This window comes from Stegodyphus dumicola, chromosome 7 (assembly GCF_044657685.1).
Source record: "Stegodyphus dumicola isolate Sdum_Otavi_A_Nest chromosome 7, ASM4465768v1".
Taxonomy (NCBI): Eukaryota; Metazoa; Arthropoda; class Arachnida; order Araneae; family Eresidae; genus Stegodyphus; species Stegodyphus dumicola.
In genome coordinates this window covers 195,582,844-195,598,292 of record NC_140774.1, presented here as the reverse complement: position 1 = coordinate 195,598,292, position 15,449 = coordinate 195,582,844, and the positions used below count along the sequence as shown (strand labels likewise).

The following is a 15,449-nucleotide window of genomic DNA, read 5'->3' as shown; positions in this document are numbered from 1 at the left end:
CATTGTAAAAAATACACTCATGTCCATAAATTAAGGATAATACAAAATCAGGCAAAGGAAGAGTTAGAAGCAAAACAAATTTGACTTATTTGTAAAGCGTATTTATTAAACAAAAGGTAAAGAGCAAAAAAAGATGCTATATGTCTGATATTATTAAAAAAATTAGCAATTTTTTCTCCCTGGAGCAAATTACAAAAACCTATTTACAAAAAACCAATATTACATGGTTGGTATGATTGTTAATACATTGCACGTCTTCCAGACGATGCAATACAGTCCGTACAACGCCTAGGCATGCTGAGTATCAAATTACTGATCTGATCTTGGGGGATATTACACCACTCAAAAAGCAATGCTCTCCGAAGTTCCGGTAGACATGTAGGAGGAGGTTGACGGTCTGCAACTCGTCGGCCAAGCATGTCCCACACGTGCTCTACTGGATTCAAGTCCGGTGAGAATGCTGGCCAGTCCATACGGGTGATATCCTCCGATTGAAGGCATTCGCTTACGATGTTTGCACGGTGAGGACGGGCGTTGTCATCCATAAACACAAATTGTGCTCCCATGGCATCCCGAAACAAACATACATGTTGTTCCAGAATGACATCCCGATAGATTTGGCTTGTCATGGTTCCAATTTGAACATGCAGGTCAGTTCTGAAACCCAGAATAATTCCATCCCAAACAAGCACTCCTGCACCACTATAACGGTGTCTTTCAATGATGTTTTCTTGGTGGTAACAAGTACCTGGAGCTCTCCATATGAAAGTCCGGTGAGAATCAGACTGCAAGCTAAACCTAGACTCGTCGGAAAACATCACACAAGCCCACTGTAGCGGTGTCCACAATGCATGCTCTCTAGTCCAGGCTAACCGCAGGCGACAGTGAGTTGCAGTAAGTGGAACGCATCTGACAGGTCTACGAGCATATAGACCAATCTGCCCTAAGCGGCTGTAGACGGTCTGCCATGAAATTGTCGTACCAGTGGCTGAAGAGAGCTGACGAGACAGGTCTGAGGCTGTGCTCCACCTGTTTCTTTTGGCAGTAACTGCCAAATACCGGTCCTCATTCGGCATTGTAACTCTGGAGCGACCTGTGCTGTAACGTCTACTCACATTACCATCATCTTGGAATCGTTGCCAAAGCCTGGAGATGACACTCTGGGCAATTGCAAGTTCGTCTGATACTTCCAGTTGGGTATGCTCATATTCCAGACGGCCGATAATTCTACCATGTAAAAAATCATCCAAATGCGTCCTTTGTGTCATAACTATTTGGATATTGCACTGAAATGCTTATAAAGCGCCTGCGAATAATTTTACTTCTTTGCCCGTATTCCTCATATATCACTCTCTTGCACTCTCATCATTGTGACGTACCATCGGTGTCATCTGGTTACTTCTTGAAATTTGCATATTATTCTTGAAGATGTGTATAGTGATTTTACAGGCGATATATTTATTTTAGAGTTCGATTTTCGCGTGACTCCGAATTATCCTTAATTTATGGACATGAGTGTATAATGAATAAGTTGAAAATGTAATTTTCAGTTACAAATAAAACTGCAGTACATGACAACTTATACTATATTCCTTTTCATTATTTAACTATAGATTATAATATATTTTACACAAAATATAATTCATAAGTATGTCAAATATGACTGTACTATATAGGGTATAATAGAATTGCTGCTCACTACTTTAAGAGGTGACAGAACATGCAAAAGTAACAACTTTCATGATTCAATGTGGTGGAATGTAGAAATGGGAACACAGAAAATATAAAGAGCACGGGGAACATTTAAACATAGATATTTACATGAAATAATGTCTGATACTTACAAGAATTTTTCAAATAAATTATCATAAACTGCAATACATGTATCACAATGATGAAGTACAGCATCCGGCATATTTCATTAGCAGTGATGCTAATTCTGTTGATAAGACTTTTAGGTCTGCATCTCATAAACAAGATCACTTCTTGTTGAGAAGTGTATATTGCAGTTGCTCGTCGTTCATATGAACAATTCTTATAAATATCAAATATTATTACTGGTCACTATCAGTGATCAAAACTACTTTTTACTTTCCACATCCCTCATACTTACTGCATTTCTGCATTCACATTTTATTTCCCATTGGATTATAAAAATTATTACTTTTGTCACATCTATCACTCCTTGAAGTTGCGACTATCGTTCTGTTACATCCTACATATTTTGTTTATGTATGAATGAAAAAATTTAAAAAAAATATTTCATGAAATTTTAAAACACTTTTTTTACTTATTTACAATTTAAATTAGTATTTGCACATTAGTTGCTAATGGAAATTGCTTAGCATTAAGTTAGCCTTTGTCTAAATGCAAATTTTCGCAAATTTGACTCTCTATTTATTTTTGCCCATCACACATTTTAAAAATAACCATTCCAATCAATAATTGTTTTATTAACAATATCCACTGCTTCTTGGCAAACTCTGATGGAAGTTAATTCCTTTTAAATAAATCACTGTCTGTTATTGCAACATGGCTTATTTCATACTAAATTCCTACCTTTATTTCTATCAGCTGTATCACTTTTAAATGTTGCATTTCCACAACAAGTTTCCTTTAATGATGCATAATTTCACTGCATGGAAATCAAATGGGAATCACCATTTGTCAATAATAATTATTAGTTATATAATTTATGTAATATTGCTATTCCGCAAGAAGCAAAAAGTTACTGTTTTATTATTTCAGGAATTCCAGAGATCCATTACGACAGTAATAAATGAGCAGTATGTTGAAGGATGCTATATATAAAGGCTAAAAGAACAAGATTGAGTATGTAATTAAAAGAATATGATAAACATTGTGGGAAGGATGCAGCATGAAAACAGACATTCACAGGTAAATTAGCCATAATTTACCAACACCTATGTTCCTAGTGACCACTAACATAAAGTATCTTTAAATCTTTATAAACTGAACTTGAAATTATGCTTTATTCACAGACTAAAAAGTTTCAGAAACTGCTATAAGTTATTATCATTTCCAGATAACCTAGTGGGCCATGGCATGCAGTGCCCCGAAATCTGCTTTCTTGACCTTAGGCCACGGAGTGCATCAGTATATGCTTTGGGCAAGTGGTCAGCTTGTCGCAGGACCTCTGGTGTTTAGTCCCCAAGTAAATTTGTACTCATTTTATTGACCCATTCAAGGGACAAAAGGTTAAGTCAACCTTGCCCAGCCCGGGGATCAAACTCTGACCTGTGGTGTAGCTGTGCGATGCGCTAGCCACTTTGCCCACAGGGCAGTCGTTTCTCTTTTAAAATATTTCCCCCCAGAAATGGCGGGCCCTCAGCCCACTTCAGTTCGACTACTACTAAGGCCAGAAGTGGTGATCACTTTATTATGGAAGCACCGCCTTTGCCTCTTATGAAGGGATGGGCAGTTTCAACCATGCCTTCTCTGGGATTTGAACCTGGGCCCTTTGGTATTGCTGTTGGCTCCCCTTACAACTATACACTATACTGTCTGGGCAGCATATTTAAAAGCAAATTTTAAATATAACTGTCAAAATGTCTGATATTAAAAAGCAATTAAGCAAAAAAAAATTTGGAACGTTGGAAAATTTGGAAATTTTTTTCCCCTCCTTTGAGAACATACAGACTCCTTGTGCACAACACGGGGCTTACAGATGTAAGTTAACTAAAACATTAAAAGTTACAAGCATAAATAAACATTAAAAGTTACATGCATAAATAAAGCGAACAAAAGCAGAGAACAGCAGTCTGGACTTCACGAAAACAGATAAGTTCACTGGCCAAATCACTCTGAACATTTTCAAATCGTTCTGTAAGCATAATCTAGGGCCATCAAATGTAGGGCATGAGAAAATCAAATGTGCCACATTCTTAGGAACTCTTTTTGAACATTCACATAAATTGTTTGATCGTAGATTAAAACGAAACAGGTAACTTGCAAATTTACCGTGACCAGATAAAAACTGAGACACTTTAAAATTTAACGAGAGGAAAGACTCGGAATTCAGTCTATGGTAAATAGAAGGAAGGAACTTTTTGGTGACTTCAGCATTACAAGATGAAATGTATTCCTCATTCCACACAGCTAAAAGCTTTTTATAATGAAAGGACTTCCAATAACTCTTTGGAATGCTAATGTTGATATCAATGGGTAAATTTAAGGCATCTTTACTAAGAAATCAGCTCTTTCATTTCCGTAGAAACCATGATGAGCACGCACATAAGCAAAGCAGATATCAATACCTCTAATTCTAAGTGAACTAACAGTTACTAGGGTTTCGATAACTACTTTATCGCAGCTGGTAATACTGTTCAAAAGTTGAATAGAAGAAAGAGAATCAGAACAAATAAGGTACTTTGAGGATGTTGTCCCATTATCTTGGATCCATTTGACGGCAAGATAAATGCACAGAAGTTCTGCTTGAAAAACTGTGCATTCACTCCGTATAAGGTGTCTAAAAAAAACAAACCTCGGAATGGCCTTCAAAAAGAACAAATGCAAGGCCAACCTTGTTGTTCATCTTGCTGCCATCTGTAAAGAAAACCACGTGAAAACTTATTTCAGCAGTCTCTTTATAATCGCAGAAATTTATGGGTTCTAAAGTAGCGGGATGAGGAATATCAGTGAAGGGGACAGTTCCATTAATACAGTCTTCCAAAGCATCAGTTGCCAATGACTCAAAAATATTATTCTTATATGCAATTTCAAAATCAATAGGCAGAACTCCTGCAAGAACAAAAGTAGCCTCATAGCTTAAGGTTCTATAACCACTAATAATACGAAGAAGAATTCTCCGTTGAATCTTTCTTAAATTTCTTTTGTTAACCTTCTTGGTTAGAACATGTCCCCAAGCACGACAGCCGTACGAAATGAAAGGTACAATACACTGCTTACACATGAGTTTCTTAACATTGTAGCTTACTCCATAAGTATTTTTGGCGATTCGGTGAAAGCCATTAATAATTTTTTCACATTTAGCAGAAAGGAATTCAATGTGCTTTTTCCATGTTAATTTTTGGTCAAGAATGACACCAAGATACTTAACATTTTCTACAAATTCCAACGGAGAATTATCGAGCATCAAAGGATTTATGAAGTAATCTTAAACAAATAACAGTATGGAGAGGAATAGCACATACAGTGTTCCTACATCATATTATTAATATAATGGCAGCCTGCCAACAACGAGGACAAATTTTTGGCCATGCTGAGATTCATCAAAACAGTGTTTGTGCGAATAAAAAATAGGGATCTGATTATAGTAGTAAAATGGCAAATATTGACAAATAAAAAACAGGACTGTTTAAAATGATATATAGTATCACTTGAATTGCTTTTTCAATGTGCTTAATGTATAATGACAACCATTGAGAGATATGATAGGGTTCTCTTCAGTCTTTCTTTCTCATAAATGCATTCTTTTAGTAATTTTATGTAATTTATTATAATAATTTGGTCATGTAATAAAAGTTAGTATGGATAATTTCTTCGTATTTATTTACCTATGTACTGCTCCTTTTTATGTGGTTTAGTATTGTAATGCTATCAGTTTCTTTAATTTTGATCCTGATTCATGGGAGGTAAGCCATCTGCTGTGAGAACACCAAGTAAAAGTTATCAAATTTTTTACTAGGTAGAAAAATTTGTAATAAAAACGGAATTCAAATTAAATACTATTTCTGGTAATTTATTACTTTCATTTTCTGTCACGAGTTCTTGGACACTGGAATTTAAGCTTGGTTGCACTCACAACTGTTAAATGCAAATTCAGGATGTTCAATAATAGCTACCACACCAAAAATTGTGAATAAAAATCACCAAATAAAAGAGTGTAAAATTCCATCATGTCATGGTCATCTCTTATGAATGAGTAATTATATTTTGCATCAAAAACTAGGCTTATAAAAGGTTCACTGAAGATACATTCAGCATCTGCTTGATCCTGAGTAAAATCACGTTTCAACCCAAATTTCAGCAAATGTTAGAAGTTTGTAAGCAGAATTCACCAAGTCCCAAAAGACAATTTTTAACAGTACTTTGAATAATCACCAACTACCAGAAACTATACTGCAATCAAATTGGTGGATTGGTAAAAACAATTCAGGTCATAAGAAATAAAAAGATAGAAAGATGCTAGCATCAGTTTTTGGAAATCTATGGACAAGCTAAAAGTGATTATTCAGGAAAAATGCCCATAAACAGTCAAGAAAAGGATGCTATTTAATCAAGATAATGCCTTATATATTCAAGTGATATTTTTAGGGGGTTAATCCCCCCAAAAAAAAGTAATCAAATTTTAAATTCTGAATCCTTCCACATCTACCATACTCACCAGATTGGGCTTCCTTAGACTTCAGTCTCTTCTCAAAGCTCAAAACATTCCTAGCTGGGAAGAAATTTTTGGCAAATGAAGAAGCGCGATTCAGGCTATAAATGGATATTTTGGAAAGCCCGAGAAAAGTTACTTCCAAGAAGGAATTAATAAAATTAATTCAGAAGTTGAAGGAAATGTTATACTTAAGAGTACTGAGATTTGAGAAGATTATGATAAAAAATATTTTGGAATTAAATTTATTTTATTTTCCTTGTTACAATGAAAACTCTTCAATATAATCTATGTCTCCAAAACACTTAAATACCGGCAGCATCTTTGTCAAGTACTACACAACTTTCATAATTTCAAAAAGGAAGGTCAATATACTTAAAATGATGATTTTCTAAGCCTCATTACCCATATAGTTTCATAATTTTTTTGCCACTGCTTTTAATAAATGTGCAAATACTAAAAATAACTTTTTTTATTGTATTTTGTGCTTTTTAAAACTTTATAAAAACCAAAAAAAACTGAAAATTATACTTTATTCTTATGACAAAATTAATATTTTTTACAAATAATAATAATAACATACAACTAAAAAAGCCAAAAAATTATCTCACACTTACTTTATAACGTTCACCTTTAGCTATATCGTAGCTGAAGCGCAAAAGTGAGAAAGTCAGAATAGGAGGAAGACACTTAATTTTTGAACCCTGAAATATATTTTAATGATTTCTTTTTAGGAACATTGACAGAAATATTCTATTATTCACATTTCATCAGAACATCATGAAGCAACAAAATTTGATCACATTAAAACTTCAAGTATGAAGTTTTTTAACAATTAATGATTTCAGTGTTATTATTTAAGTGAAATTACTTATACACTTCAAAAGCATGGTTCATTGTTTACAAGACATGACTTTAATAGACATAATCAAAAAAGATAAAATAATATACGATGAAATATGTTATGCTATGTATTTTCATGCAATTTGTTTCTCTTAACACGAAAAGATTTCCTTTCTGAGAATGAACAAAGTACGGAAAACCCCAAACCCAGAAAACCCGTCCTTGCAGGCGAGATTTAAGAGGGGATGCGAAATAAAGAGAGGCGGTTTCAAATATTTCTCAAAAAGGAGGCTAAACTTGGCTTTGAAATACTCTCGAACATGAGCAAGTTTTGTTTATCTCAGCTACTTTCACTCTCCACCAATACAAACATCTCATCTCTCATTAGTTGGCTTTGGAATTCGGTAACGCATATCGCAGTGTGAGTAAAAATCAGTGATATATGTAATCAGTAAAAATATGTTGCACTCTGCATGGAATTCAGCGACTCCAAAATGTTTGAGAAAGTTTCTGTATTATTGGACTGTCCTACTGTATTATCCGAAGAATTCATTGCAGTAGATAATGATAACGTTGGTACTGCCCCAATTATGGCAGACAAAGACATTTTGGAGTTTGTTCAAAGCTGAAAAATTTCATTGATGCAGATTCTGATGATGAAAATGAAATGAATAACGCAGTTCCTGTTCTCACGTCATCTGAAATGAGAAACATCATAAAAAGTATGCGCAGTTATTTAGATGCACATTCCAATGGATAAATGAATAACAAAATGGACGACATTGTACAATTTGATGCTAAAAAGGACCATGCAAAGATAAATAGCAGTTCATTTTCCAAAAACTCAATGTTTTGTTTTTCAAAAAACTTGAAAATTTTGTATTAAATTTCATTATGTTTTTGTGGATGTTTTTGTTTTATTCACTTTTATTAAATACATGCCTATATACATATCTATGTAAAATATATATGCATATATACATATGTATGTACTCTAATAAACTTAAATATTGTTGAATATATATATATATATATATATATATATATATATATTTCAATATCCTTTAACATGAAAAAATATTTCAGTCCCCTCAGTTTTGTGTTAAACAATTTTCACTGTATATAATAAAAAAAGCAGACAACTTCAACAAAAAGTTTCAAATATGGCCCTTTTCTGTAACAGCCAAAACACACTACCCTTTTTATTTTGTTTTGGTGCATTTAGTTGGTAGCAGGTCTCATGAATTTTGTTCAGCTTCTTTCTTGGTGATAACTGTGTTCCTAAACAACAATCACACAGGTGCATTTTCCACTAGTCCCCTTCCTACTGCGATGGTTTCCATTACCAAGAGATAATAAAGCAACTATCTTGTTCTTCACCCCCCCTCCAAAAACACAATACATATTTTTTAGACTTGAAGTTGAAATAGCTACGCAGCATTTGTCAAGAATAAAAAAAGTTCAAATATAAAAGTAGTTTTTTGGATCACACATTTTATTTATTACCGTCGCACAATTTTTTTACTTATGATGTCAGCAGCGAATGTCTATTGAGTTTTGCAAAGTAAAGATTGCTCTTCAGAATCACAACACAATGATTAACTCGAATAATTACATAAGAGAAGTATGCTCCAATTTCATATTATCTCTAATATTAAAAATTTATAAGTGCAACAAAATTGTAGCAACAGAATGAAAATTTACTTAAAACATTACGTAGGCCATGTTTTCCTACAATCAGTTTCTGGACGATTTTGTCATTACAGAATATTCCTTGTTGCTGTTTCCAATCCCTCCATTTCATGTAGAAGGAAATAAACCAAAAATGTGTGCTATGGCTTTAATGGGAAAATGCTTAAAATACTGTTCTAGAATACTCACACGAAAAATTTTTGATATTTAGCACATTAATGCAACCCCCTCGGCACAATGTGCAGATTTTTTACAGGAGGAAAAGGAATGACAACTTACATTTGTAAAAAAATTTTTATGACTCATATACATATCTTATGTTTTAATTACGTATTTATCCCAAAAATCAATCAACAAACCTTTTCATAATTTTTTTTTTTTTTTTTTTTTTAATTCTGATGAAAATTCTGCTCTGAAAACAAGCAGGTTGTTAAAATACATAAAACACATGAGGGGTACCTGCCTAAGGGAAAGGATGCCTTCATGAAATGCTTTCTGAGGGAAATTGTATTTATGTTACATAGTATGATGAAAACCAAAAAACCTAACTAAGCAGCCAGCTTGCTTGAATTCAAACCCCCGTCAAAAATAGCAATATTCAGCAGCCTCAATCACTTGGCCATTGGTGTGAGTTTCTTTAGAAATGTTCAAAATACTGTATTCCTGCAGAAATGTTACTGCAGTTACTTTTATTGTAGAAAAATGCTACAAGCATGCATTTTAAAAATAAGATGAACATCATGATTTGTCTATAATAACTGTTGGAATTTGGAATACAACTAAATATAAATTAAAACAGTGACATTGCTTGGTAAAACTGAAAAAGCTTTATGTGCATACTCGGTTGAAGAATTCTTACGCACATGGTTGCCAAAGTTTGGCATATTAAGAAAATCTTGTGACTTTTACTAAGGTGGTTGTACTAGTATATATGACCAAATTTTCTGGCATTCCTTATTATTATGGCTTGCAATCATTATTTAAAGGATATTAAGGTTTATTTATAAATTTCAGCATGTGACGCAAACCATTTCCAAATGGCAGCCACTCCTAAGCACAGTCACTTTAATCATACTTCCTTATTCCTTATTATTTCATGAAAATATGCACATACTCAAACATGATGTAAAATGATTCTTTCTTGGAAGAATTACATAGCAGCTTCCTCACTCCTTACTGAATCAAAAATTGCTAACATTCTTAAAACATAAACTCAGCAAACATGAAAAAAACTTGAATTTCAAAAATATAAATATAACCTTCAATAGGAAGATACCAAAAGATACCACTGGCTGAAATAACAAAATTATATTAAGTGTAGTTTTTCAGATGAAATTACAGTGTATTGCAAATGAACATAAAAATACAAATATTTCTTTATAAAACTAAATTATTACCTTCTTTGCATCGACTAAATTACAACAGGTACTACAGCGATACTGATTTTTACCCTTCATGATTTCTTGTTGTAGGAACGTTGCATTAAGACTGTCTTGTAGATTATTGTAATTAGCTACAATTACATTTAAATCTAAAAAGTCTTCCTAAAAGAATTAAAACAGAAAAAAGTTTTTAAAAGTGCACATTAAGCATAAAAGTGTATTTTATTAAAAAAGCATAAAATGTATATTATTAAAAATTCTCATTATATTTAAAAGTTAAAATGTCTAGCTATTTACAAGCACAAAAGATGTGCAGATAAAAGAATAATAATCATTATAAGCTAACATTAAAAATTAAAACTGACACTTTATTTTGTGCATTACATGAGAAAAAACGTATAGGATTGCATCAAATGCTAGGTAATGATGACCACTTAAGTTTTCATATAGTGCTTAAAAAGTGTGACAAATCAGAAAAGCATTTACAATAATTAAAGTGCAATAAATACAAATTTATTTCCTTATCTGTAATTTAATAAGATTTTTTAAATAAGATGATTCAAGAGAATTTCACATAGCCTATTAGCTGAGAGTAATACATATATATATTTGAAATTGAACAAAATAATTTTATGAAATCTACACATGAAAATTTAAAGGATGATAAAGAAATTTTGGCAGATCTTTGGAATATGGTAACTGGTAGTTTGGCGACATTTTGGAGGCGATAAAGGTTACTACCTAGGACTTTGGTAATAATCTGAGAAGTCCTCAGTTCCGATTACGCATTATTTAGTGTGAGGGAAATGAGAGATCATGAGATATGTCATGTGACATTAATGGACGAATTACAGTTCTTTAATCGGAAAGGGGGGAAATCTGGAAATTTTGTATTTAGCTTTATTCTGTGTTGTGTGAAACAGTGTTGGTTAATTTTTGGATCCCATGGCCCTAACTAAAGTAAATTCGAAATGGGTATTTAGTGGGATTGAAAGGGGTAGTAATAAGTGTTTTTTCAAGGTTGTGCGAGATAGAAGTAAAGATGTTTTATTAAGTTATTTATTTTACCTGGTACCTTGTTGTGAACTATAAGTATGATTTTAAAGATCCTGAAACAGGCGCACATACGCTTGCTTTTTATTTAGCGGAGGAAATAAGAAAAGTTTATCGGCTACGTAGTCAAGATTCTGAAGAAGTTTAGGTAAGTTAGTATTTTTAATTATTTGAGGATATTATTTTTATGCATTGTTCTAAATGTAAGTAGTAAATAAAGTAATATGGTATTATTGGAAAAGTGTTATTAGCAATGATTTAGTTTAAAGTAATTAGGATTGTAAGCTAATTTTTATTAATTTAATGTATGTGCTTATTTATATTTTAAGTAGTGTTTTTGAATTTAATTATATTTTAATTAAATGATAGTTATTTTGTGAATTATATGTTTGTAGGAATTTGGTATACGTTTAAGTGAAAGTAAACGTGCATGGAAATAATTTAAATATTTGACACTAAGTATTTGTAATGTTTGCAGTATGAATTCGTTGGTGACGTTTATAATATAATAGTTAATTTAGAGGTAAAAGTTTTTTGATATTTTATTTATTTTATACGTGAAAATGTTCATATTTGGAAAAGTTATATACTTTTTCGTTATTAGGTAATTTCATATATGTTCTTTTTAACGGGTTTAAAGATTCAGAAAATTGTCATGCATTTTCGTGAAATTTTTCTAATTTATGAGAAAAAAGGAGTGTACATGGATATGGTGAAGAGTGTGCGCAATGTCATTTTTGTGCAATTCTGAGTTTTTTTTTTTAAGTAAAAATAAGTCGACGTGTACATGGTTTAGTGATATTTTAATTAAATGATAGTTATTTTGTGAATTTTATGTTTGTAAGAATTTGGTATATGTTTTAGTTGAAGTAAACGTGCATGGAAATAATTTTAAATATTTGACACTAAGTATTTGTAACCATTTATAATGTTTGCGGTATGAATTCGTTGGTGACATTTATAATATAACAGATAATTTAGAGGTAAAAGTTTTTGGATATTTTATTTATTTTATACGTGGAAATGTTCATCTTTGGAAAGGGTATATACTTTTTCGCGATCGAATTTAATTTCATATATGTGCTTTTTACCGAGTTTAAAGATTCACAGAATTTTTTTGCATTTTCGTGCAAATTTTTGTAATTTATGAGAAAATAGCAGTGTAGATGGATAAAGTTAAGAGTGTGTGCAATGCCATTTTTTTGCAATTCTGGGATGTTTTTTTAAGTAAAAATAAGTCGACGTGTAAATGGTTTATGTGTATGTGTTATTCTGAAAAATGCACAAGGAGTTTGCGATTGTGCAATTTTTCCTAATTTTGCAGTTAATATTTGTTATGATTAAGCAGTTTTGTTACATAAAATTTCTAGCATAAGTGTAATTCGGCTAGTAGATTGTTGGAAAAAGTGTTCAGTAAATAAAAAGAAAAGAAACATGTCTTTACTTCGTGAAGACAAAATGGCGGCGAAAAAAAAAATAGAGGGTTGCTGTAGCAGAGTTGGTCGCCAAATTTTCGCCAAGTTACCATAATCCAAATATCAACTGAAATTTTATAGATAAAATATTATATACGTTGATATCAACACTTACTTCTTTTTCACTGATTTTGCCACAAATTTGACACACAATCTAAAAAGAAAATACATATAAATAAACAATTTTACTTTAATTTTTTTAAAATTAATTTTTAAAATTTTAAATTAATTTTTAAAATACATATAAATAAACAATTTACAAAAATGTTACAGAATACACAAATCATTTCTGAAAATATGAAACACAAAGTTGGAAATAATATTTAATACTAGCAGCTTCGCTGCCAGCCTTTGTCTGGCTTTTAAATGCACAGGAAAAATGGCTGAAGGGAACATCAAACGTTAAATTTAAAAACTTCGTAGAATTTTACTCAACAACTTCATAAAAAAAAAGTTATTACATATAACAAAATTACAATGAAATAAGCAATATCCCTTAATACAAATATTAATTATCCTAATAAATAAATTAACCAACTTCCCTTTGCAAAATCTTAAGAACTCAAATGGTATAAAGGAGGTTAAGAACTTTGTTTCCTAAAAAAAATCACTCAAAATGTTTCAATATCTTAAAAACAGTGAAATGAGCAATAAATAACATAAAGCAACTCAAAAAACATAAAATTCTGTGCAGAATTTTACTCTGCAGAACAACTTTATCAAATATATATATATATATATATATAGCCAATCTCTTAAAAACAGTGACATAAGAAATACGATGAAAAATTGTTGCCAAACCCATATTTCTAAAAGAATTAAACTATTCAAAATGATGTGATTTCATCAAAAATCTATCAACAACAATAAGACAGGAAAATTGTTGCCAAAATCACATTTTTAAAGATGTGAGAAGTATGCTCGGAAGCTTCATTTAAAAAATTTGTTAAAAATATAAAATATTATAATTATAAAATAAAAATATAAAATTTATAAAAGCAATCGCAAGGATAAAAGTTTAATGTGTCCAAAAATCAAAGAAAAATAAACTGTACATTTTTAAAAATAAAATTTTTTAGAAAAAATTCCATTGAGAAGGTGTTAAGCTCCCTTTATTAAATGAATTCGTATTTAATCGATTTATTGAAACACGAAATTGATTTTAAGTTCGTAAAATAGCTAAGTGAATACTTTTCATGGAGATGTGAAAATGGAATGTGTAGAGTAAAATCTCGCTTTCCTATAGCCCATTATGTCTCAAAATGACGCAATTTCGTATCAAAACATAAAATTAAAAAAAAAAAAAAATCTAATGCGAATTTCGAAAAAATCGCTTCGAGGTGCACTGGCTCTTGTCTAGATGCACCTATGTACCAAATTTCGTAGCCGTGGGTCTATTAGCTTATGTGCAATGCGAACGAAAGACACACACACATGCAAAATGGCTACGTGCAAAATTCTTTTTTCTCAAATATCTACGGAACGGTGCCGAGTTGAGAGTCGAGACGCATATCCTCGGATTCCAAAAAATTCTCTGAATCCATCGATACCGTTCTCATCTCCATACGACTTTAATCGGCCAAGATATTAATTAAAAACTGTGGAAACATTAATTTCCGCGCTTATTTTTCTGAATGGCAACAATAAACTATCGCAACACACACTTTAGCTACCTATATATATAAAGATTTCCAATGCATATAATAAAAATAAATCCAGCAAGCAAGTATTCATTATTGGGCATTTAAGAATTTGTGCATGTTAAACTTGATTCGGAAACAACATGTCAGATTACACGAATGAGAAATATGCAGATATACATTTGATTTAGCGTAAGCAGGTGGCAATGGATGCCTAGCACAGAGGATGTACCAAGTACAATATCTGAGAAGGTGTTTGCAATATATCACCTTCAAAAATCAATCGATGGCTGCAGGAGATTGGATTCTTCTAAATAACAAGGTGTAATGCAGGGCAAAAATGAGGTGCTACACATCTTAAATAGAAATCGAGTATTGAAATGACCTGCCATTTCCCCATCGACCGGTACACACATTTAATCGTATTTAATGCAGCAAGTTTGAGAATTTGGCACAAAATGGTGTGAATGATTCTGCATGCAAAAAAACATACCTTCCTTCCACGTGCAAAAGGTGCAACTCCAAGCCTATGCCAAATACCCAATTCGGGTAGATTTTATACGCAGGATGCTTCATGCCACACAGAATGATCCACAATTTTCTATCACTGTTTCATTCTCAGATAAAGTATTTGTATTTTATATATTATTTCAAGCAATCAATAGAAGTGATGCACAATAAGTTATTTTTTTTCATGTTTTACTTTTGAATATGCATGTTTGATGCATAAAATTTATCATCTTTCATTTAAGCATTGCTTATTTAGCAAAAGGCAAGAATTAATTAATTTGTTGAATAAGGGATTTATACTAATTCAGAAGTCAAACAACAATTAATGTTGTTAAACAACAATGTGTCTTAATTAAGGGATACTATAATCACCAGTCCCACATATAATGTGGAGTTTACAAAGGAATGTTTGAACTGGATCATAAATGATAGAAAAGAAACAGAACTACCTACTGAGAGAGAGAAAGAAAATAAGTAGTTGTTTTAAACGGAG

The 15,449-nt window shown here is 31.8% G+C and overlaps 1 protein-coding gene across 1 annotated transcript in view; it reads right to left on the bottom strand.

Moving 5' to 3' along the window:
* Nucleotides 1-15,449, bottom strand: part of LOC118185366 (ubiquitin carboxyl-terminal hydrolase 40-like) — a 114,412-nt gene that overhangs the window by 89,227 nt on the left and 9,736 nt on the right. Inside the window, exons 5-7 of the mRNA XM_035355206.2 lie at nt 12,922-12,960; nt 10,294-10,440; nt 6,979-7,065 (exon numbers count right to left, since the gene is read on the bottom strand). Coding sequence (XP_035211097.1) covers nt 6,979-7,065; nt 10,294-10,440; nt 12,922-12,960 — 273 coding nt within the window. The remainder of the gene's footprint in view (nt 1-6,978; nt 7,066-10,293; nt 10,441-12,921; nt 12,961-15,449) is intronic.